We start from the raw sequence: 23,410 nt of genomic DNA, 5'->3' as shown, positions 1-23,410 counted from the left end.
AACCTCGCTGCACTTGAACTGAATCTAAGCAATGACTGTAGCAGTCACAGCGGTGTAGCATGAGTGGGAGAGACGCGGGGCTGACGGGTGGGGAATGCCCATGAGATAAAATATGAGCCACTACCGGGAAATAGATTGAGAGTCCCTGGTCCAGAGCTTCATCTGCTCGAAGCACCTGGGTTGATGGATTAGGAAGCGGAGGGACAGAAAGGTGAAGTGACTCGCAGAAGGTCACACATAGAGCCACTAGCCGCGCTGGGAATCGAACCTGTGGCTCTCACTTGCCAGAGCTTGATTACACACCAGGTACGAAACTTCATTGGAATCACAACTTTAGTTCATCACCTGGGCAAATCCCATGGGAACACGGGCCTGCTTGCAGATCAAGCGCCGCCTGGATCAGTCTCTGGCCAGTCCTTCAGGGGGGCGGGCTGGCTGGCTATGCAGCTGATGTTGTCACTGGCGATCTTATTGGGCCACTCTGAAGCTTTTGGTACCCATGTGCCAGCCAGCTAGCAGCCTTCCTGGGTAAAAGCGCTTCAGAATTTGTTGGTCTTCCATCCTAATAACACGTCCGCGCCGAGAGCGGCTGAAACCAAACCAGGGCTGAGGGCGGCCATGAGTGGGTTTGGCTTCAAATATCCTCCTGGCTGATTTTTGGCCTGGAGAATTGCAAAGCTCAATCCGCTGCTCTCCAGCCTTCCTCAGCACTCACGTTCCGCGGCCGGACACTGGCGTTGGTGTTAAACGGTTGCAACGTTGCGCCTTGTTCCTTGGGGCGAACCACTCACCTGCACTGCCTCGCGGACCATTCCTAGTACTTAAACAAGCCCCTCGGTTGCTACGGGAACCAGGTTGGTAACGTTCCATACCCTGCGCCTGTTGTTGAAACACACCATGAGAACAACACCCCCACACACCAGCCCCCACCAATGGTGGCAGAAACAGCTCCTGAATTCCACGCACCACCTGCTTTACCCCCCGCCTCCCCTGCTCCTGGGATTATGGTCCCTCTGCAACGACAGCGGTGGCACTGGGCAGAGAATCGGCCTGGGACTTTTTCTGCTGTGTCTGGGTTAGAGTTGTTGGGGTCAGGCCTGCTAACAGCAATTCCAGGCCCCAGGGCTGAACAGTCAGGGGGCCCCCCCACGCACGCCGTCCGCCTGACGTTTGGGTGGTGCTGGGCCTCTGGTGGCTGGTGCCCAGCGAGCTGCCGGCTGCGCTCCTGGGCGTGCTCTTCTGGCACCGCCCGGTAGGGTTGCCAACTGTCTAATCCTGCAAACCCAAAGACCCTTGCCCAGCCTGCTGCCCCGCCCCTTCTCTGAGGCCCCGCCCCCTGCTCCCCTTCACCTTCACTCACTTTCACCAGGCTGGGGCAGGGGGTTGGGGTGGGGGGGGGCGGGTGCAGGCTCTGAGAGGGAGTTTGGGTGTGGGCTCAGACTCTGGGCAGGAGTGGGAGTGCAGGCTCTAGGCTGGGGCAGGGGGTTGGGATGCAGGAGGAGGTCAGGGGGTCGGCGCTTATCTTGAATGGCTCCCGAAAGCGACTGGCACACCCCTCTGGCAGTGGCTCCTAGGTGGGGAGCCTGGGGGTCTCCGCGCATCGCTGCCCACAGGTACCACCCCTGCAGCTCCCATTGGCTGCAGGTCCCGGCCAATGGGAGCTGCGGAATCGGCGCTCGGGGCAGCGCGCAGAGACCCCCTCCCCAGGGGCCGCAGGGACGTGCCGGACGCTTCCAGGAGTGGTGTGGAGGGCGAGCAGGAAGCCTGCCTTAGCCCCACTGTGCTGCCGCCGCTGCTGGGGGCCCCCGGGCCCTTTTAAATCACCTGGGCCCCTGGGCAATTGCCCCCCACTGTCGGCGGGCCTGGGGAGGGGTTTTCTTTAACCTGAGGTTTTCTGAAGTATTTTGAGAGAGGGAGCGTGAGTGGTGGACACGCAAGCAGAGAATGGAGCTGAAGAAGGGGAGGCTACTGCTAGGCAAACAGACGAGGCTGGAATAAAACAGCTCATCCACCAGTCGGACGCTTTGTGCTGGAGAGGAAGGATGGGTCAGAGGTTACACGGACCGCGTGCGACATGTGGGAGCTGGGCACAATTCCCGGCTCCAACATGACCCTTATCTTGGGCAAGTTGTGGAGGGCGACCTTTCCCAAAATGCTTTAATGACTTGGGAGCTGACTGTGGTTATACTAGAAGCCGTCGGGGCCAGAGACTCTCTCACTGATTGTACAGCTCCTAGCACAGCGGGGCCTGCAGCTAGGTTGGGGTCTCTAGCTGCTCTCCTCCTCAGTGCCCGTTCGACGGATAAACAAACCGCTGCAACCCATTCACCAGCGCTGAGCTCGCTCTTGAGAGAGCCTGGCCTTTCAGAGCTGGAGGGGATGACAGGTTGGTACAAGGAGGAGGGAGAAAAATTGTTCTCCTTAACCTCTGAGGACAGGTCAAGAAGCAATGGGCTTAAATTGCAGCAAGGGAGGTTTAGGTTGGACATTAGGAGAAACTTCCTAACTGTCAGGGTGGTTAAGCACTGGGATAAATTGCCTAGGGAGGAATCTCCATCATTGGGGATTTTTAAGAGCAGGTTAGACAAACACCTGTCAGGGATGGTCTAGGTCAGGGGTAGGCAACCTATGGCACGTGTCCCAAAGGCGGCACGCAGGCAGATTCTCAGTGGCACTCACACTGCCCGGGTCCTGGCCAGTGGCGTAGTCAGGTGGAGGGAAGAGCGGGAGCGGGGAGAAAAAAGGCACCACCCACTACGGCGCTTTTACTGACGGGGCAGCGCTCCGGGTTTTTGGCGGCACCTCGGCGGCGGGACCTTCACTCGCTCTGCAGGTCTTCAGCAGCATTTCAGCGATGAAGCTTCAGTGCCACCGAAGACACCCGGAGCGAGTGAAGGTCCCACCGCCGAGGTGCCGCCAAAGACACCCGGAGCGAGTGAAGGTCCCACCGCCGAGGTGCCGCTGAAGACACCCAGAGCGAGTGAAGGTCCCACCGCCGAGGTGCCGCTGAAGACACCCAGAGCGAGTGAAGGTCCCACCGCCGAGGTGCCGCTGAAGACACCCGGAGCGAGTGAAGGTCCCACCGCCGAGGTGCCGCTGAAGACACCCAGAGCGAGTGAAGGTCCCGCCGCCGAAGACCCGGAGCGCCACCCTGTCAGTAAAAGCGCCGCGGTGAGTGGCGCCTTTTTTTTCCCGCTCCCGGGTGAGTAAAATTAAAAAGGCACCACTTGTGCTCGGTGGGGGAGTGGCCGCTGCCCTGCTCTGCCCCTAGCTACGCTGCTGGTCCTGGCCACCGGTCCGGGGGGCTCTGCATTTTAATTTAATTTTAAAAGAAGCTTCTTAAACATTTTTAAAACTTTGTTTACTTTATATACAACACTAGTTTAGTTCTATATTATAGACTTATAGAAAGAGACCTTCTAAAAACGTTAACATGTATGACTGGCATGAGAAACCTTAAACCAGAGTGAATAAATGAAGACTCGGCACAGCACTTCTGGAAGGTTGCCAACCCCTGGTCTAGATAATACTTAGTCCTGCCAGGAGGGCAGGGGACCGGACTAGCTGACCTGTCAAGGTCCCTTCCAGTCCTATGAGTCTATGAGCTAATCAAAGATGGACCAATAAGTAGAACACCGGCTGCCCAGTCCTGCTGCATGGCTCAGAGGAATGAAGACGCCTGATCCGGAGGCCCATGTATGGCCATCCTCGGAGGAGGTGGGTGAGTCAGTGGAATGTCTTGTGTGGGCCCAGCAGCCCCTCGCTGGGTTTGAATCCAGCTAAAAAGAGATGCCGAGGACGGATTTCCTAATGAGTTGGCAGCTCGCCGCCCGGCCAAGCCCTGTCTCCCTGGGGTTAGAGCAGCAAACGGGCATGGGTAGCATTGAGCGGGTTTTTTACAGCAGTGCCGAGAGCAGAGCCCCATTGTGCTAGGTGCGGTACAAATACAGGGTAGGAGACGGTAGAATCTGGTAGCATCACGCCCTGGGGAGCCACAGCACTAATGGTCTATGGCGGGGAGGTTCCTAGATTCCTCAGGCCTTGGGGGTTTGCTGCTGGTGCTTGGCAGACACCCCCCAGGATCTCATCAAATCCCAGCCACTCTACACCTTATACACAGAGCAGAGTCTTTTTATGAGGGAGAACTAGGATGCGGCAGGGTATTGGTACCAAGCAATGCCAACGGGCTCTCGTCTGTGCTGCGGAGGGGCGCTCGGGGGTGCCAGCCAAGCCCAGAAAGTACTTGTGAAGAGGATGAGCCCTCGGCTCCGCAGGCCTGGGGCCTGGATTCTGCCGTTTAAACCTGGTCTTCCCCTCCTTTCCCCAGGGAGCTGCTGTTCATAACCCTCTTCGCCAGGGCTCTAGCCTCCGAAAAGGAAACTAACCTAGACAGACCCCCCCACGGCCACTTCCCCTTCTCCCCATAAGGGGCCACTTCCTGGCACGTGACCTCCCATCAGCTCCGCTGTAGGGGCTTTCCACTGACGGGAGATCTTACCGGACACCGGTCTCATCCAGGGCCTCTGGAACAACAAGCCGCCCGTCCATGTGTTAATCTGACGCGCCGGGGTTTTCTCTGCAGGGTGCGGGCACCGACTTTTCTGCTGCTGATTCTCCCTTGAACTATTATTAGAGGTATGATGGCAGCAGTTGGAGCTCCCGCCCAAGATCACAGCCCTGCCGTGCTAGGTGCTGGACGTACACGTAGGGAGAGATCCTGTTCCAAAGAGTTTAAATAGACTGGATGGAGTGCAAGGGGAAACTGAGGCACAGAGGGACAGCAGCTTGCTCAGGGGCAGTGGCAAAGACAGGACTAGACCTGCTGTCTCCTGCATCACAGTTTGGTGCTCTGACCACTAGCCCACACTGCCTTCCCTCATTAGCTGGGGCCACCTATGGATGTGGGAATGACAACAGGTTGCTAGGTGCTCCTAAGGAAACCATTCCCCCCTCCTTTAGCTCTAACCAGGAGACCACACTCTGCAAGAAAATCAAACACTGTGGTAGGACCCTCTAACTTCACAGCCATGCCATGACAATCAGCCTTGGAAATATGCTTTAATTATGGAAATTAATTATAATCTCTGTGAGGCAGGAACAGTCTTTTTGTTCGATGTTTGTCCAGGTGGCCTGGGCCATGACACGGGCTCCTAGTTGCTAGGACCCTACACCTCATAATAATCATAAGTACTACAGCATCCTTTCAGTTTGAATGGTTTCATCGAGATTAGGGAACGACCCAAGCAAGAAAGAACAAATGTCAAGTGCGTGCGCAACTCCCTAACATGCTGCCTCCTGATGCAGCCCTGCTGAGACAGCCTTCAATATTTAAAGGCTCAGAACAAAGAGGTAGCAATTACCCAACTCTGCACACCGCAGAGAAGGCTAAATGGGTCTTTTTCCATCTCAGGGTCCTCCCCTTATGAAAGGCAGCCAGGCAAGGTGGAGTCCTGAGAGGCTGCTTGGTAAACATAAAGATGGATTGTTTGTAGGAAGCCCAGGGACTGTTTAACCCTCTTGTCTCCCCTGTGCGCTGGCTCAGGAGCAGAGGCAGCGTCCCCCAGGTAAAAGGTGCTGCAGATCCCACAAAGCAAATTTCTGTCCTCCACACACTCCTGCAAGGAACAGGAGCAGTTCCACCTCCATGGTCTGGGGGCAGTTCTCAGCTCATTAGTGCAAAGTGGGCTGGGAGAGTGGGAGGTGGGATTGAAACCCCACTCCTCCCCTAAACTCATTGTAGCTCAGGTGCGTCTTCACTACGGAGTTTGCCTGGGTGGGAGCAGCCAGGCTGCAAAGCCCTGTCCAGGTTCCTGCGTCCTCACCGCTGCTGCTGTGTGCTGCTGGGACTTCTGGGGCCCATCCCCTGGTTCTTTGGGCTGCAGTGTGATTCGTTCCCTATGAAAAGTGGGCGGACTCACCTGTAATGGGTGCAGAGGGAAGGCACTGGAGGAGTAGCGGCACCTGTGGGGTTTAGCCTGGGTCCACACTACAGAGCGAAAGTCTCTAACCCCAACCCGCCCAGGATTGGATGCAACACTAAACTCAGGTCAGAGGGTTTGGCTGGAGGGGGAACAGCTGAGTTAATGCTGCAGCAGAGACACACTCATAGAGGATATTCGATTTTCTACAGCGGTTGCCCAAATTCTTGCACTTCGCCGCAAACTGGGTCTGACCCAGCGTCTTGACACCATCTACTCCAGAGGAAGCTGTAAACGTGGGATGAGCCTCTGTCCGACAGCTGGCTGCAAAGCGGGTAGCAGTGTTCCTGGCAGGAATGGTGTTTTCCCCTCTCAGCTCCGATGGTAGCGTGCCCACGCTTGGCACACCAGCCGCGTGTCGTCATCCCAGTGCGAGAGAGGGGTTGGCTTTGTTTCTTGGCTAGTGGATTTCGTTAAAACGCCCTTGGCAGTGAGCCAGCACTCCCCCTCCATCCCCCAAAGGGCTCGTTCGGTGCTAGCATTGGCAGCTGCTGCTAACAAAGCAGTGGGCTGTCTAAAGATGAAGTGGTTAATTAATTGAGAGAGTTAGTAGCTCCCATGAGCACTTGGGGTTTGGCCTTAGAGATGTCCTCTCCGTGTGGGTACCTGGTAAAGATTCAGGAGGCCCCCATCCCAGGTAAAGCTAAGGTGGCTGCTTGCTTATTTCTTTCATATGCTTCAATAAATACCTTATTTTAGAGCCCTTTCTTTATACACCTCTCCTTGGGCCTTGGTCCTTTCTATTTGCCTCATCTCTCTCTGCTCGCACACATAATCAGCGCAAGAGCCTTCTCCTCTGCAGCCCTCTCCACCTCTGATTTCTTTCCCAACTGAAGCTCAAAAACCTCCCCTTGCTTGCTGTTGGGTTCTTGATTTCTCTCATGCCTTCTGCTGCTTCAGTTTAACTCTCATCACCATCTATGGCATTTGTTTGGACTTGCTAACAAAGGACACTGCAAATTAAGCTGTTCTGTTCTCTGGGAGCTTAGCATAAATAAAATAGCAACTTCAGGGGAGGCTGTGTCTATGAGTGGTTAGAGCGCTGGAGTGGCTGTCAGGAGCTGGGCTGTACTGCTGGCTCACTCCCCCCTGCCTTTCTTTGCCTCGGTTTCCCTATCTGTAAAATGGGGATAATAATACTGACCTCTGTTGTAACGCACTTTGAGATCTACTGACTTATTGTTTATTTTTTTTAGAAATATACCAGGCCACAAAAATGACACAGGCCTTATCTATGCACAGTTTATCTCAATTTTTAAATTATATCTTAATATTTAAATATTCTTATTAGTTACCTCAATTTAAATCCCAGTGATGTATTGGTGTCTTAATTTAGTGAACCAGGATACACCAAATTAAGCCAAATGCAATCAGATTTAAGTGTCCACATAAGGGGATTTGCACCTGTTTAAAATCAGTCAATGCAACTGTGGCGTATAGCCAAGGTGTGAGGGTTCTGATCTTGCAGGTGCTTGTGTGTCGGTAATTCAATGGGACCCGCTACTCTGGGGGAAGTTACTTGTGTGTCTGCAGGATCGGGCTCTAACTCAGCTGTTGGGTGACCCAAACACTGGACTGTTTCCATTTCTCGGCGGCGCAGCCCGTGTTAAATCTCAGCTTACAGGGAACGGGCGTTCTGTTGCTGGGATCTCGTTAAGCAATGGTGTCCGTCGCTGGGATGGATGGCGGCGGAGGAGTGGGGAGCAGCGCTGGTTCCCATGGTGAAAAGAAGAGGAAACTCGATCTCCTGAGTCCTGTTGACTTGAAGGCAGGGCGCCTAGCGCTCAGGTGTCCTTGTTCCTCTGGGGCTGCTTTTCAGGTTCAGCAGGTTCTGAGATGGAAGATGCTGTTTCTGGTGACGGTGACCAAATGTCCCATTCAAACCCACTTATTCCTTCCCCGGTCTCCATTGGTTATAGGCGAGATTGCCCATCTCCAGCAACTTGTATTTCAGGCCTCCGCTCCTTTACCCCAAGGTCCCCCAAGTATTGCTTGAAGTATCTTCTCCCCATTCCAGAGCAAGGCAAACTGAGGCAGGGAGAGGTGTGGTGACACACCTAAGCTCCCAGAATGAGGTGGTGACTGAGCTGGGAGTGGGACCCAGGAGTCCTGAGTCCCAGCCCCTCTCCTCCTAATCTAATGACTTGACATGCTGCATGGCTAGTGCCTGGGCTGTAGAAGAGATGGGTGAAGCCCAGCCCAAAGGAGGAGCCGCTGGAGAGAGGGAAATTGAGTTGGCCAAAGTCAGCAGTAAACTCTGAGTCCCAGTCCTCTGCTCTAACCACTAGGCCATGCGGACGCCTGTTAAGTTACACAGGCTACTGCTTTCACTGGACTCCCTTGCACAGCCCCGGAAGCTGGGTTGACTACCCTCCGGCAAAGGGAGGTTGGGGGGGAGGGACAGGCCCACTGCAAACAGGGTGGTTGGGTGAAACACACACACACACACTTTTCTTTCCTCGCTGTGCCGTGTGTGTGTGTCCATCCAACCTTACGGCAGGGTCTTGCTGCTCCCTTAAATAAAGAGGGGAGAGTAAATCTGTCCTCCAGCACACAGACTGCACAGGACAGGTGGCTAACTAGCCCTTTGCTTTTAAAAGTTTCCTTCTGAATCCCTTTCCTTCATCATGGCCTAGTGGATAGCGCACCAGGCTGGGACTCAGGAGCCCTGGGTTCTATTCCTAGGTTGGCTGCTGGGTGACCTCTGGTAACTAATGTTGCCCCATCTGTAAAGTGGGGCTAATGGTACTGCCTTCCTCTGGAAAGCACTTGGGGATCTATGGATGGGGAGGTGTTATCTGTTTGAATGAGTGTAGCTGCTAGAGTTCCACCTGGGTGCTGCCCAGACATGTGTAGAGAGACAGATCTTTCCCCTAGAGTTTCCACTCTGCATAGGGATGGGGAAAAGGAGTCTTTATTAATTCCCCATTTTATAGATGGGGAAACTGAGGCACAGAGAGGGGCCATGACTTGCCCAAGGTCTCTCACAGAGTCAGTGGCAGATCCAGGAGTAGAACCTAGCTTCCTTGGGGGCCAGCCCAGTGTCCTCCCCACTGCGCCAGGGTGGGAGGGGGAATGGATGCTGAGAGGTCCTTGTCCAAGGTGAGGGAGCCGGGGTCTCCCACTGGGCCATGCAGCCCCTTTAAACTTCCAGCTTTACTCCAGCTGCTCCTGTGGGATTTGGGAAATAATCCTTCTCTGTTAACTCGCTAGAGGAAACTCCTACTGGCGTGGCCTCACTGGGGTGGTGGGGGCAGAAGGGAAGGTAAATCTTTTATTAGCTCTCTTGCTGGGAAAGTGCCCCCCTCCTTCCCCTCTCCCCCGTTTGGAACAGAGGCCTGAGTGAGAACATTGCTGCTCTTGTCTAAACACTAATGTTTTTCTTCTGCGTCCAGCCCGTTGCATTTTCCGGCCCGTCTTGTGGGACAGAATGAATTTATTTTGTGTTGGAGTTTTGTTTGTATAAAGAGTCCTGCCCTGAGGGGCTCTCTCTGTATATACACTCCACTCAGGAGCACTATATAGTTCCTGGCTTGGCACAGAGTATCTTTATTAGCGGTGGTATGTTTTAGCAGTTACTCATTAAGCCGTGTACCGCTGGCTTTTCCCTTCATGTGCACATGGCCTCGCCTTGGGTTCACTTAGACGCTGGGTCGTGTGGAATGTTACCGGGCCTTTAAAATTTTTATTTTAAAAGCACTTTACTGGCTTACGGTCTAACCTGTCCAATTTCTCTGCCCCGATCTCTTTCCCCCTGCCCCCATGCATGATGATTGCTTTATTGTGTAGCAGGGAGAAAGAAAAAGCTCCCATGCAAAATCCGACTTTGTAGATTTAGAGGCAAGCCAGGGTTTTTCTTGCTGCTGACTGCTGGAGACGAATGTCACTTGGAGCAGGAGTTACTGCGTGTTAGCACTGGGGAGCGGGGGGCTGGTTTTAGTGGATCTGACGCTGCCCTGGCATTCAGGAGATCTGACTTCAAGTCTCTGCCTGCCGAACTCACTGGGCTGAGTGAAATCTGCTGGCCTGTGTTAGAGAGATATATTAAAGCCAGAAGGGACCATTGTGATCACCCTTCCGCATAGCCCATGCCACAGAGATTTGCCTGGCAGTTCCTGCAGGATCGCCGACTAGCTGATCCCTTCTGGCCTTTAGACATATGAAGCAAGCCACAATTCATGGCCCCGATCCTGTGAAACCAGCATGTGCGCTGAGTTCCTGGGACTGCTCACAGGCTTGAAGCTGCAGAGGAGAAGGCGCTCGCGTCACCTGTGGTCTGGTTTCGGGAAAGGGGCTGGGGCTAGGTGAGATGGAAAAGGGGGAGCAGAGACAGTGGTACAAAGACAGGAGGTTCCAGCCCCCTGGATTTCTATAAACAACGATTTGGGGTAAAGCAAGGCTGCTCTGAAGTTACTGTTTCATCTCTCAGGATGGCTCTAGGGAATGTGTTTCTGTTGTTCACTGATCATAAAAGCATTGAAGCCACTGGGAGCCTTTCCACTGATTCCCAGTATGGCCAGCCTCAAGCATTGGTTAAAAAAATCATGAGTGGGGCCTACAAGCAATGAATTTAAAAACAAAACAAAACAGGGATTCTTTTCATTTGTCTTCTGGCTTATGATGTGGGGGAGTTTTTGTCTTTTCCCAAGAAGCCATGAGGACTAGAAACTTACTATTTTCTTTTAAATCAGAGTTGAGATTCCCATAGACTCACGTGACTCCAGCAGCTGGGGCTTTAAGAAGAAACATTAATTCTATCACATGGTTTGTGATTAAACTCATGAGCGCTGGCAGCGGGGGGGAGGGGAGGCTTTTGGATCAGGCTCTGTATCTCTTAAAATGTACCTGTTTTTCTTTCTTTGACTGTAACACAGAGCTTGACTTCAAATGTACAAACCCCCGGGACTGTGTTCCTCAGAAGCTGCCCCTCTCTCTGTTGGCTGGTCACGTGGGCAGAGCTACGTCCCGTTACACTGGTGTCAGACCAGTGCAGTTATTCTGGATTTACGGTGGTGTAAATCGGCACTGTCTGGCCCTGGGTACCCAATTAACTGCCTGCACAGGGTCTGTTGGGGTCTGATCCTTAGGTGGTGGCTACCTCTGCTCCTGTCTTCCCTGAGATTTGCTGTAATGAGTTTAGGCACCTGCCTTTGATTGGTTAATGCTCATTTGGATGAAGGCCAGAGTCTAATCCCTCCGAAATCCTCAACTGACCCTTCTCTGCATCTTTGATCTTTTCCCCAAAACTCTTTCATCTTAGTCTATTAATCTGGATTCTCCCCGCTCCTCCTGCAAACAAAGCAAGCCTCACTCCCTTGTATTTCAGATTATACTGCAGGTTTAAAAGTAAAATTGCTGTTGAAGTAGATTTAAAGAAAACACAAGCAACCTAATTTCTAAATGAGAAGAGCTCTGTGCAGCTGGAAGGCTTGTCCTTTCCCCCTACAGAAGCTGGTCTTTTCTCTCTCTAATTTCTAAATCTCCATCTTCAGCTACACTGTACTAATAACTCTTGGTATTTATCTGCCTTTCAAAAGGAGCATTTTTCTAGTGGTTCGCGCCTGAGATTTGCCATCAGGACACCTGAGTTCTATTTCCGGCACTGTGTGTGAGAAAGATGTCAAATTATTTAACTGCTCCGTGCCTCAGTTTCCCCACATGTGAAATGGAGTCGTTAAAACTTTCTCACCTTTGTAATCATTTGATGAAAGGTGCCACATAGTACTGTGTGGATATCAAAGCACTTTATAAACTGTAGTTAATCTTCATGACAGCCCTGGTTAGGTAGGTAACGTGTTATCCCACTCTTATAGAGTGGGGAAACTGAGGCAGAATGAAGTGATTATCTATGGTCCTGTGATAAATTGGTTGCTGCGTCCGAAATAGAATGGAGAAGCCTCAATGGCAGTCATTTACCCTGCCATCCCAGAGCTGGGCAGAGAACCCAGGAGTCCTGGCTCCCCATCCATCCTCAGCTGGAATTGCTAGACTGCCCTCTCTTTGACAGAACTTATGTTTCTGTCTGCTGATTTCTAACTTTTACCCCCCCCACCCATGTGCACTGCGATCTGCAGGGAAACAAGTGAGATTTTCTAGAGTGGTTGCCCGAATTCTTGCACTTCGCAGCAAACTGGGCAAAGAGTCGTTGTCTTTCGCTGTTCCTTAAAGAGAAGTTAACGGCCCTCCCGTAATTATTTATTAATGTGAAGTATCAGCCTCGTCTTAATATTCACTTTGCTGCAAACCGGCTCTGCAGATTTTACACATGAATGATGCAAAACTGGAACGGATCCAGTGTCTTTGTCTTCCCCCCGCCCCAGCTCTCGTTCTCTATCCATGGCAGAGAGACGCTTTGCCGATTCCTAAAGTGTTCCCTTATTTCTCCTCCTTTAGCTTGCAAGCAGTGAGTAACCATGCTGAGAAAAACTTCTGCCTCTGGCTTTTGTCATGCTTTTTAATGATCGTTTAGCTTCCTGCTAATGCAGAATCTAAGGAGCAGGCCATTAATCAGAAGCCATATTAACTAGTGCTAGCCACCCTTGGGCTGCCAAACGGGAGGTAGTGTTTCCTAAGGGTTAGAGCAAGGGTGGTCTGGGAGTCGGGACTCCTGGGCTCTATTCTTAGCTGTGCCATTGACTCGTTTTGCGACCTAGGGCGAGGACGGTATCCTCTGTTGAGCCTTGTCTTCCCTAGAAATGAGGTGTTAAAACATGACTGTGAAGAGCTGGGTTAGCTTAACATGACTCTAGCTACACTAACAGCAGAAACAAGCAATGTCTCACCTCGACAGCTGATTGCAGGTCATCCTGTTTTGATCAGGGTACCCACAACCAGCCGACGTGATGTTAAACATGATGTTCTCAGTCTGTGCAGAGTCACGTTGCCTGGCATGACTTGTCTGGGGCCACATTCTCGGAGTTAATTTTGTCGTGGCTATCACCCCGACGGGCCTCAGTTGCCCTGTAAACCTGACGCTGCTCGCTAGCTCGTGCTGGGAGGCTCTCCCGAATGGCACGTGCTGCGCTTTGATATCGATCATGCATAGTCTAACTTCCTTGTGGCGCTGACAAACTCCCAAACCCTCTTTCCCGCGTTACTGACCCGAAGCATTCAAAAATCCTGATCTTAAATACAAGGGGTTTTTTGTCTTTAGGGTCACATTTTCAAGCTTTTCTCGAGACCTTCATTTCATTATGTTTTAAATGAAAGCCCGGTTTCTCTCTCGACTCCAGGACCTGGGGCTCTAAGAAAATACACCCAATATCACAAAACTCATGGTAAAATGATGCAAAGCTGGCAACACTTACACATGGCTTCTCTTCAGCACCCAGCATAACCAGGGCCCTCTCCCTAGTCCTGTGAAAAGTTTTGTTTTAGTATTGTGAGCTCTGCAACACAAGACGTGTCTACAGATCCTGCATAAACTGATTTTTTTTCTCCTCAGATTTCTCCCCATCAGAATTTTTTTTTTTTCATGAAACGCTCTGGGCTGTAACAATTTTGAGAGACCTCATGTGTTGGAGCTACATTATGAGTATCCATTTAATCTTCAAGTGCCATCTTGCTGAACAAGTGAAGCGCATTCTAGGTGATTGGGCTGAAGCATGGTGTGGTTTGGGTTTTTTTGTCTTCCTGTGAAATATTACGCATTGGCCACTGTCAGATACACCCGACTTGATAAACCAGGGGTCTGATCCATTACGTCAAGTTCCTAGGATGTGAGGAAGTGACGCGAACGCCTGCGGTGGGCTTTTTTTTTTTTTTTTTGGTCCATCCCAGTTTGGGATATAAATAGGGCCCCAGCAAATTCATGGTCCATTTTGGTCAATTTCAGTCATAGGATTTTTAAAATCATCAGTGTTGTGATTGTAGATACTTAAATCTGAAATTTCATGGTGGTGTAACTGTGGAGGTCCTGACCCAAAAGGGTGTGTGTGTGTGTGTGGGGGGGGGGTTACAAGGTTATTATAGGGTCGGCATGGTATTGCCACCCTTACTTCTGCGCTGCTGCTGGCGGTGGCGCTGCCTTCAGAGCTGGGCGGTTGGAGAGCGGCGGCTGCAGGCCGGGAGCCCAGCTCTGAAGGCAGCGCCGCCGCCAGCAGCAGCGCAGATGCAAGAATGGCATGGCATGCTATTGCCACCCTTACTTCTGTGCTGTTTTCAGAGCTGGGCCCCCAGCCAGCAACCACCGCTCTCCGGCCGTCCAGCTCTGAAGGCAACAGTGCAGAAGTAAGGGTGGCATGGGATGGTACTGACACCCTACTTGTGCGCTGCTGCTGGCAGGGCATTGCCTTCAGAGCTGGGCGCCTGGCCAGCAGCTGCCGCTCTCCGAGCACCCAACTCAGAAGGCAGCACAGAAGTAAGGTTGGCAATGCCATGGCCCCTCTACAATAACCTTGCGACTTCTCCGTGACCCACTTTTGGGTCGGGACCCTCAGTTTGGGAAACACTGGGCTGTCTCTTGGAACACCACATCTAATAAGCTATCTAGTCTGGGAGCCTGTCTAACGTGCCACACTCCAACCCTGCATCAGGATAAAGCAGGATCTTAGCAGATATCCCAATTCCGGCACTTTGCTCCCAGGAATATCGTGGCCCAGCTGGACAATCCTCTTCCAAGGCTGTATTCTGTTGGTAAACCGATTTGGGGCTGGTTGGGGGATCTTGCAAATAACAAAGGGGACAGTGACTGGGCTGCTAGAGGAGAAAATGACTTGGGGGATGTTTGATTCTGTGCACCGCTCGCCACCTCCCCCACCTCTGTCCACGCTGCTGTCTCTCTCAGATCTTGATCAATTTGATCTGTTCTTTTCTTCCAAAACAGAGGTCTGCGTGTCTGGCAGGCTGCAGCAGGATGCGTGTGCCTCCTCTCCGGTCGTGTTCCAAGTATAATTATAGCATACTCTGGAAGGCCCGCTTAGCATCTCTGTAATTCTGGTGGTGGTTACACGATTGCTTATTTTGCAAGAGGAATGCCAAATCCCTTTGGGCCTGGAAAGTTCAGCTCTTGTTCCTAAGCAGGGCTGGCCAAATTCTTTGGAAGGAATAGTGCTCATGCATAGATCTAGCTACTTCTTAAGGTGATATTGTTTGGGGTTCCTCCTGTTGCGTTGGGGTAACTGTTCCCATGTTTTGGCTGAGCTGGCAGGCTGAGTCATTTGATAAAGGAGGTGGTTTTTAGGGTTGTGTGTCTGTGCGGTTAAATAAACTCTAAAAGTCGCCCTTCTTAAATCTTCCTCCTCCCTGCTGCTGTTGCTTACAATCGGCTTTTATCTTGCCTTTGTGGGATCACAAGATGTAAACGCGGCAGCAGGACCACCCGGGTGTAATGCTCTTGCAGAATATTTACTCTTTGTTGTGATGTTTAGAGGAAGACAGGGAGGATTTTGGTCACCTAAAGGGTGTTGATACGTGTCTCTAACGCCTCTTTCCAGGGAAGGGAGCGTACAATAACAGTTTACTCTGTTTTAAGATAAATACGGAAGATCATCCACAGATCAGTGCACAAGGGGCTTAGGAAAAAGCATGATGGACAAATGGTGGAGAACGGGGCATAATTCATCATTTTATATTTTTCTAAGAAGCTGATTCCCTTAGCCAGGGACTGTGTGTTTGTACAGGGGTCAGTTTAGAGAAAATAACAAGGTTTGATTGTTTCCTTGTAAAACAAATTCCAGACATCTCGCAGGTAAAAGAAACCACGGTGCATTAGCTCGGCGGAGACCAGGCATCCCATGAGGGGTTGTTCCTGCTTGAATGCTAGAGCACAGGCCTGGGTTCCAAGGTTGCGAACCTCAAGCAATCAAAAATCACGTTAGCCCGCCCAGAAATAATGAGACTGGCTTAAAAAGAAAATGAAGAAATGTTGGGGTCCTTTTTATTTTCCTTCTGGTTTTCAAGCTTTTCTTTACAGCCGTGAAGGCTAGAAATTAGGATAATACGGACTGACTTTGTAAAGTGCTTTGAGATCTACTGATGAAAAGTGTTGTATGATCCCTAGCTAGGTACATAAGAACGGCCATTCTGGGTCAGACCAAAGGTCCATCTAGCCCATTGTCCTGTCTTCTGACAGTGGCCAGTGCCAGGTGCCCCAGAGGGAATGAACAGAACAGGGAATCATCAAGTGATCCATCCCCTGTCGCTCATTCCCAGCTTCTGGCAAACAGAGGCTAGGGACACCATCCTTGTCCACTCTGGCTAATAGCCATTGATAGATCTGGCCTCCATGAATGTATCTAGTTCTTTTTTAACCCTGTTATAGTCTTGGTTTTCAAAACATCCTCTGGCAAGGAGCCCCACAGGTTGACTGTGGGGGAAAAAAACAAACAAACTTCCTTTTGTTTGTTTTTAAATCAGATAAACAAAGGTATTTGTTTTTTAAATGACAGTGGAGATTCTCACACACAGTAGAACCTCCGAGTTAGGGACACCTCGGGAATGGAGGTTGGTTGTAACTCGGAACAAAACATTATGGTTGTTCTTTCAAAAGTTTATAACGGAACGTTGACTTAATACAGCTTTGAAACTTTACTATGCAGAAGAAACATGTTCCTTTCACTTTATTTTCCAGTAGTTTACATTTAACATAATACTGTAGTTGTTGCCTTTTTTTTTGTTTGTTTGGTCTCTGCTGCTGCCTGATTGTGTATTTCTGGTTCCAAAGGAGGTATGTGGTTGACCAGTCAGTTTGTAACTCTGGTGTTCATAACTCCGAGGTTCTGTTGTAATGACATGACTCCAGAAGATGGGGTACACTTTTTTTAAACAAAAAAACCTCCTAATATCCCATGAGACTCACCAAAAAATCATGACAGTTGGCAGCACAGGAGTTGTAGAATTTCCGGGGTCCTTCCATTGCTCTCCGGCTGACCTTGCACAAGTCGCTATGCCTCAGTTTACCTCGTCTGTAAAAACGAGAATGGCAACACAGGGAAGTTTAAAAAGTATTGCTTATAAAACGCGTTCTGGTCCTTTAGATGAAAAGGTGTTTTTGATAGGCAAGGAGTTAATGCGTCTACCCAGCCCCTGGAGTGAATCTCAAACAATATAATGTATGCAGTGGAAATTACCTCTCCAGGAACACAGCTCTTACCTTCCACTTCTAATAAGCTAGGAGGAATTCTGGAGCGGAGTCAATTGTACATTGCCATTGTCTAACTTTAAGCGTGTTTCTCAGAAGCAATTACGTGGCTTCCTATTTCTTTTCCAGAATCTGAGACCTTAGATTTCCTTTTGTGAGAGATTCTGGGCCTTGATTCTAATGTACAGTAATAATAATACTTACACCTCAGAGTGCTTCGCAAAGGGGGTCAGTAGCATTAGCCCCCTTTTTACAGATGGGGAAACTGAGGCATGGATGTGACTTGTTCGACATCAGCCAGCAGGACTCTGTTCCGCTTTGGCTTTATGTAGGGGCCCTAGGCTGCTGCAGTTTAAAGGAGCTCCTTTATGCGAATTGGAATCGGGGCCTCTGGTTTGTCAAGAGAAATGGGCCAGCCTGGGCGGAGAGACTCAGAGATGAGGACATCCTGGCAGCTAATGAGGTTGTTAATCAGCCCATTGAGGGTCAGGTGAGCCCTGCCCTGTAGCCTGCAGCTGCAGGCTGTATTGATAGCCAGAAAGGAGTGGCAGCTCTGTGCCTTGCAATGTTGATAGTGATTAGAACAGGTGACCAGAGACAGGTGCTTTCTGTCTTTTGGCTGCTTTCTTCTTGAATTAATTTATTTCTAGTGGATAGTGCACTGAACTGGGACATGGGAGGCCTGGATTCTATCCCTGGCTCTGACACTGGCCTGCTGTTTGACCTTGGGTGAGTCACTTCCCTGCTCTGTGCCTCAGTTTCCCCAGGGAACAGACTGTCTTTTGTGTGCTGTGTGTGTACAGACAGATGTGTTACACACATAGTGAGTTAATAGCTAAAGTGCCAGTAGGTGGCGATCAGGAACATCCTGGGTTTTCTAGGACCCAGAAAGCTTCCGGATGTGCATGGTGAATAGTTTCTGGTGGGCAGCTCTTGACACCTACTATGAGCATTAATCTCTGTTGTTGCTAAACTAATAAAAATCACCCACTTAATGAGGTACCTGCTCCCTTCTGATCATGCTGCTAGAATGCAAGATGCCGAAGCGCCTTGCAAACCAGCCTCGCCCACCTCCTGTGAGTTAGCTCTTGTTAGGTGGATCGGAAGCTCTTTGGATGCAGGGACCATGTTTTAGTTCTGTATTTGTACAGTGCCTTGCACCATGGGGCCCTGCCTGCTCTGTGAGGGGGGTTCCTAGGTATTACCATGATGTGAATCTTGTATACCCCCATTTCACAGCTGGGGAAGCAGTTTGCTCTAAATTCACACAGCGCTGCGCAGAGGACCCAGGAGTCCTGATGTGCTACGGGACTGCACTGGTGCACCTATCCCCATGGCTGCAACTGGGACATCTCCTCCCATGTAGATAAAGCCTGAATGTGTATCCTCCTTTCCGGCCCCTTCCCCACTACAGCAGCTTCCTAGGCTATTGTCCTGAGTGACTGTTGTCCCAGCAGGAAGCCAGGAAGGTCCCGCTGAGCAGTGACTCTCCATCCCCGCCCCCCCAGTGTGTATTGCAAGCTTCCCTTTGAACTCCATCAGCTGCTGATCTGCCCTTTGCTCCCAGTTCGCGACCCTCCCTCTACCCCCCCTTACCCAGTTAGAACCACTCATGCTTTTTTGCGTTGGAGAGATCTTAGGCAGGTTTTTCTGCCTGCATTTGAAAATCCAGGGGCCTGTTTGAGGCATGTGCCCTGGCCAGGTTCCTGGCTTGTGTACATTTGCTGCTAGACAGAGTATTTTTTCCCCCTCTCTTCCTGTTGGGTGGTGACAGCCAGCCATTGTGCTCCACCCCAGAAGAAGCTGCATTTCAGGCCAAAATGAGAGGTGAACCATGAGCTCCTTATCCGTCTCCAAGAGCTTTGCAAACTCTGCTATCTGAAGGCTGAGATTGCTAGCGCTTGTGCAGGTGTGCGCCATCTGAGCTGCTCTTAGGCCTGGCCCTTTCTCATTGTTTGAGGACACCTTGGCTCGTAAAATGTAACTTGCTCAATGAGTGACTGCCGGGGGTGGGGGGAGCAGCCAGACCAGCGGATGCCAGTTGGGCTCCGTTCTGTTTGCAGGGGCTGCAGACTGGACTGGGTGCAGAGACTGGAAGCTGCTGTTTCAGTCCAGGTCTGGGTCTAAACTCCCCCAGGAGCTGGGGCGTGGGGTGGAGCTGGGGAGGGGGTTGTTTTAAGCCCCCTTTCGGTGCTTTTTGGCAGCACCTCTGGCTTGGCAGTTCTCAGCCCCAGCCCCTCTGGACTCGCTGCATCAGTTATGCAAGTAAAACAAAATAGCTTGAGCCCCGGCAGCTCTCTCATGACAAATGATGCCCTGAGCAAGGGAAGACCCTACTATAAACAATAAGTAACAGGGCAGCTGGGGAGGGGGGGAAGTGGGGCAATTTGCCCTGGGCCCCCACAAGAACATAATATTCTATAGTATTGCAACTTTTTTTAATGGAAGAGGCCCCCAAAATTGCTTTGCCCCAGGCCTCTGGGCGGCCCTGCTGAGTGAACAAACCGGACAGGGCTGGAGGGCTTCCTGGAGGCTTCACCACGTGCCACAAACTTTTAAAGCTTAATCCTGAATTCCTGGAGATTCCAGGGCGGGTTGGCCACCCCCCCGCGCGCCCCCGGTAAAGCCCAGCTCGGAGGCTGTTTGCCCGGGGCAGAGTTCAGGGACTGGGCGGGCTCCTCCCTCGCTCTCACAAAGATCAGCTCCAGCCAGCCAGTTTCGGTCGCTTCCCCCACCCCGGCGGCCCCTGATGGGGGATTCCCTCCCCCGCGGCCCCACTCACCCCTCCCCGCGTGGGAGGCTCGGCCGCTCCGGGGCCGCTCGGAGGTGGGTGGGCGCTGGCCCCAGCCGGGCTCCGGAGAGGAGGAGACTGATTTGAATAAGCGAGCTGCGCGGCGAGCTCCGCGGCTCTTTGACTTCCTGCGCCGGAGCCGGGCTGAGGTCCCTGCTGCTAGCGCCGCCCGTCTGAACGCGCCGCGCCGCTCCGGGGGGCCAATCCCCCGCGGATCCGGAGCCTGGGGCGCCGGACTATGTCTCGGATCGAATCGCTGGCCAGGACCAGGATTGACCGGACAAAGGACATCGCGTGGAAGGTCGGTGCCCCCCCCCCTCCCTTGGGGGGGAAAAAGCAGCTCTGCGATATTTGGGGCGCGGGGTGGGGGGGGGGAGTTTCTGGGAGGGGCCGTGGAGGGGGGTCGGGTCTGGGAGAGAGGGGGCAGCTGCTTGGGCGCGGGGTGAGGGGATCTGGGAGGGGACGGAGGGGGCAGCTGTTCCCCTTTTAAATCTAACTGCGCCCGATCTGAAAGTTGAATCCTTTATTTTAAGTTCTGGGGGGGGGGGTGAGGAGAAATGGTCTATTTCCACCCCCCGGGTTTCTGATCAATCTCTCCAGAATCGCCCCCATAGACCCTCTTCGCGCACGCACCCAGGTGCCATTCCGACTCCTGCCTTCAGCTCCGCAGGGGTGGGGGTGATGGAGAGACACCCCCCCCCCATGCTGGGCTGACGAGCAGCTCGCCGGGGTCTCTCGGCCATTAGGGGAGCGGCGGAATCCCAAGTCCTGGGCAAGGCGAGAACTTTACTGGCGTGTGGAGAGAGACTCTGTCTGTCTGTCTCTGCTCTTTGTGGCTCAGCCGCTGTCTGGTCTGAGCTCCCTTCCCTCGTGGAGGGGGTGGGGGGCAGTAATCTGTGTCTGGAGGGCCCCTGTAGCTGGTTCCTATTAAGCAGGCATCTGCAAAACCACTTAGGCTGGGGAGATGGTGCCTGCAAAGGGGCTGGGCTGGGCAACCCCAAAGACGGAGCGGTTTTAACTTACCAAGTGTGTGTGTGTGGGGAGGTGCAGATCCGTCAGCCGATCTGGATTCCGGTGGGGGGTCCCGTTTGGACCTGTGCACTTCGGGCTCGGGTGCTGGTTCCGAGCTGGGGGCAGGGAGGGAGGCCCATTTGAAAATCCCACCTTCATGGCCCGCGGTGATTCTGTGTCTTTGAATTCCCCCACCCCCAGTCTACAATGTTCCACCGGTTCTTTTTGTCAAGAGGGATTTGGAGATTGAACTCTGGATCCTGCACCAGCCCCGTTGTATAGGGGAGAGCCCCGGGAGGCAGCGTAACTGTGTGATGCAGTTGAGAAGGGGGTATAAAAATCCCCCTTTTCCACCCACGCACCCACCCACCACTGCTTTCTTGTTGCTTCCCCCCTGTTTTTAGACCCCAGGGGTGACACTGGAGCTGCTGCCACGTGGGGCTATTTATCAGCTCCGGCCAGGCACAATGAAGTGGTTTCCGTAGCCATGTGATGCTCCCAGCATGGTGGTTAAAATAGCGCTGAGCTAAAATGCTGCTATTGTCCAGCCTTGCAGGGCCCCCTTTGCCAGCAGGCCTGGGGGGCTGCACAGGATGAAATCCAGGCAATCTGGGAGTCCTCTCTCCACCAGTAAAACAGGGGATCGTTGCAAACACCGGGCAGGGAGAAAGGAAAAGAGACGGCACATGTGACTTCATAATAAGCTTTATCCTTCTAGGGTGTCTCCAAATCAGAGATGGGTTCAGGTCTTGATCCAGATTCCAGGCGTCCTCATGCTTTTGGGCCTGATGCTCCTTTGTACCAGGGTCCCTTTACGCCGATCTGGCAGATAAATTACACCACACTGAGGCCTCTATCAATTCCTTTACACTTTCAGCCATAGGGACCTTGGTGTAAAGGAGGATCAGACCTCTGATTTATTATTACAGTAGCACCCACAGGCTCCAGATCGGGCCCCCATCGTGACTGGTGCTGTACGTACACCTAGTGAGACCTCTGTCCCTGCCAGATAGACAAAGGGTAGTTGAAAGGAAGGATGATTCCTCCCTCCTTTTGCAGGTGGGGGAAACTGAGGCACAGAGCTGACGGGCCTCTCCCAAGGCGGCACAGAGTCAGTAAGCCCATCTCGGGAGATGTTTGGAACCAGGGTTTGGGTTCTGGGTACATCTCTGCTCTTGAAGCTTAGTATAGTGGCAGATCAGAGGGGGGGGGGAGTTGGAGGGGGTGTCTACCTGAGAACTGCCACTGGGAGGAGGTCTCCCTGCTAATCCCCAGCTGCTACACTGCTAAGGAGGCGGGGAAGGGAACTGTAGCTCAGTTGGGGGTGGCGGGTCCCTTCCCTTGCCAGCTCATGAGGCAATAGCTGGCCTGATGAAATGAGACCTTGGTATCTCGAAACCCAGAGCAGCCGTGTTTTTGTTGGCTGCTGGGAAGCTTTGAGGCCCCAGCTGGTGCCATGAGAACAGGCGGGGGGGGGACGCTGCACCCGGCAGACTGGCAGGATGCTTGTGTCTCTCGGAGGGGCAGATTGGTGCCGGCGCTTGGCACGAGTAGCTGACTGCTCTGCCAGCAGCGTTGATTGGCAGGCCCTGGTGGGTGCTGTGCTGACGCTGAAGGAGGGTGGAGTTGTGGTTAAGACATCAGCAGCTGGACTCCTGGGTTCTATTCCTGGCTCTGGGAGGGGAATGTAGAACAGGGGACTGGGTGCCGGAGACACCTGGGTTCTCTTCCTGGTTCCAGCGTGGTTAGAACGGAGGAGTGGGAGTCAGGACGACTGGGTTCTATTCTCAGTTCAGCCACTGCCTCACTGTGTCCTCTTTGGTGTCCAGCCTCCTTTGTGCCTCAGTTTCTCTATCTGTAGAATGTGTTACCGGGATTCAGGCTTAACTATCAACTGTGTCCCCCTCCGGTGGCTGGTCCCAGGTTCAATCCCGCCTTCGGTCAGAGTTCTTAGAGGAGGATTTTTGTTGCTCGCCGGCTCCTGATGGGATGTTCAAATTTAGCAGCCCTCGGTGCATGTTGGGAAGGAAATGCTGAGGCGGGGCTTTCTCAGGGTCTGGGAGGGGCGGGCTGGTCATGAGTGGCTGCGTATTGGGATGTGGGGGGAAGTGGTGGTTTGCATGTCGGATGATTTCATCAGCACCCTGCTTGCCGCACCCCAGCTGGGCTTGGGGTCTAAATGCATCTCCGCTCCCAAGAGGCCTGGTTGGGGGCAGAGCTGCAGTGGCTATGACCGATCTCAGGCACTTGGAGAGTTGCCACTTTCCCCTCCTGGCTCCCGCTCCCTGCTTGCAGGCTGCTGCCACCAGCTGTCACGGTCTTTAAAATAGTCGCCCCCCACTGAAAGCCAGGGGGAGCTAGCTGGCAAGGGGTGGTGGTGGCCCGTGCCTGGGATCTCCCCATGCATCTCTCTCAGCTCCCCTCACTCCGCCCTGCCAAGCACCCCCCACCCCTCTTCTGCTATCCAGAGCCCTTGGTTTTTGGCTGAGCAAGGCCTGCCAAGGATAGGCAGAGAGGGGGATGAGGAGCGCCACACCGGGCAGCTCCTGG

General features: G+C 52.5%; 1 protein-coding gene and 1 long non-coding RNA gene across 7 annotated transcripts in view; one reads left to right on the top strand and one right to left on the bottom strand.

The window, feature by feature from the left end:
* Positions 1 to 23,410, top strand: part of ARHGEF2 (Rho/Rac guanine nucleotide exchange factor 2) — a 113,824-nt gene that overhangs the window by 36,723 nt on the left and 53,691 nt on the right. The window contains exon 1 of one of the 6 annotated variants that reach the window (XM_044991033.1): positions 5,885 to 6,046. The exons of 1 other annotated variant lie outside the window; for it this stretch is intronic. Coding sequence is in view for 2 of the 5 variants with exons in the window: in XM_044991030.1 (XP_044846965.1) it covers positions 6,564 to 6,626 (63 nt within the window). In the remaining 3 variants the exon portion in view is untranslated. Of the gene's footprint in view, positions 1 to 5,884; positions 6,047 to 6,520; positions 6,627 to 17,687; positions 17,788 to 19,837; positions 20,151 to 23,410 lie in introns of those variants that run through there. 4 more of the 6 variants (XM_044991032.1, XM_044991030.1, XM_044991034.1 and 1 more) reach the window with 4 other exon arrangements.
* LOC123351585 lies at positions 9,153 to 19,974 on the bottom strand. The gene is made up of 3 exons (XR_006574040.1): positions 19,841 to 19,974; positions 16,777 to 16,882; positions 9,153 to 10,004 (listed from the first exon to the last, which is right to left on the bottom strand). It is a non-coding gene; the product is annotated as an uncharacterized LOC123351585 (long non-coding RNA).

Source organism: Mauremys mutica, chromosome 17, assembly GCF_020497125.1.
Source record: "Mauremys mutica isolate MM-2020 ecotype Southern chromosome 17, ASM2049712v1, whole genome shotgun sequence".
In the NCBI taxonomy this organism is placed as follows: Eukaryota; Metazoa; Chordata; order Testudines; family Geoemydidae; genus Mauremys; species Mauremys mutica.
The sequence above is the reverse complement of the archived record's forward strand: the minus strand, read 5'-3'. Positions and strand labels throughout refer to the sequence as shown.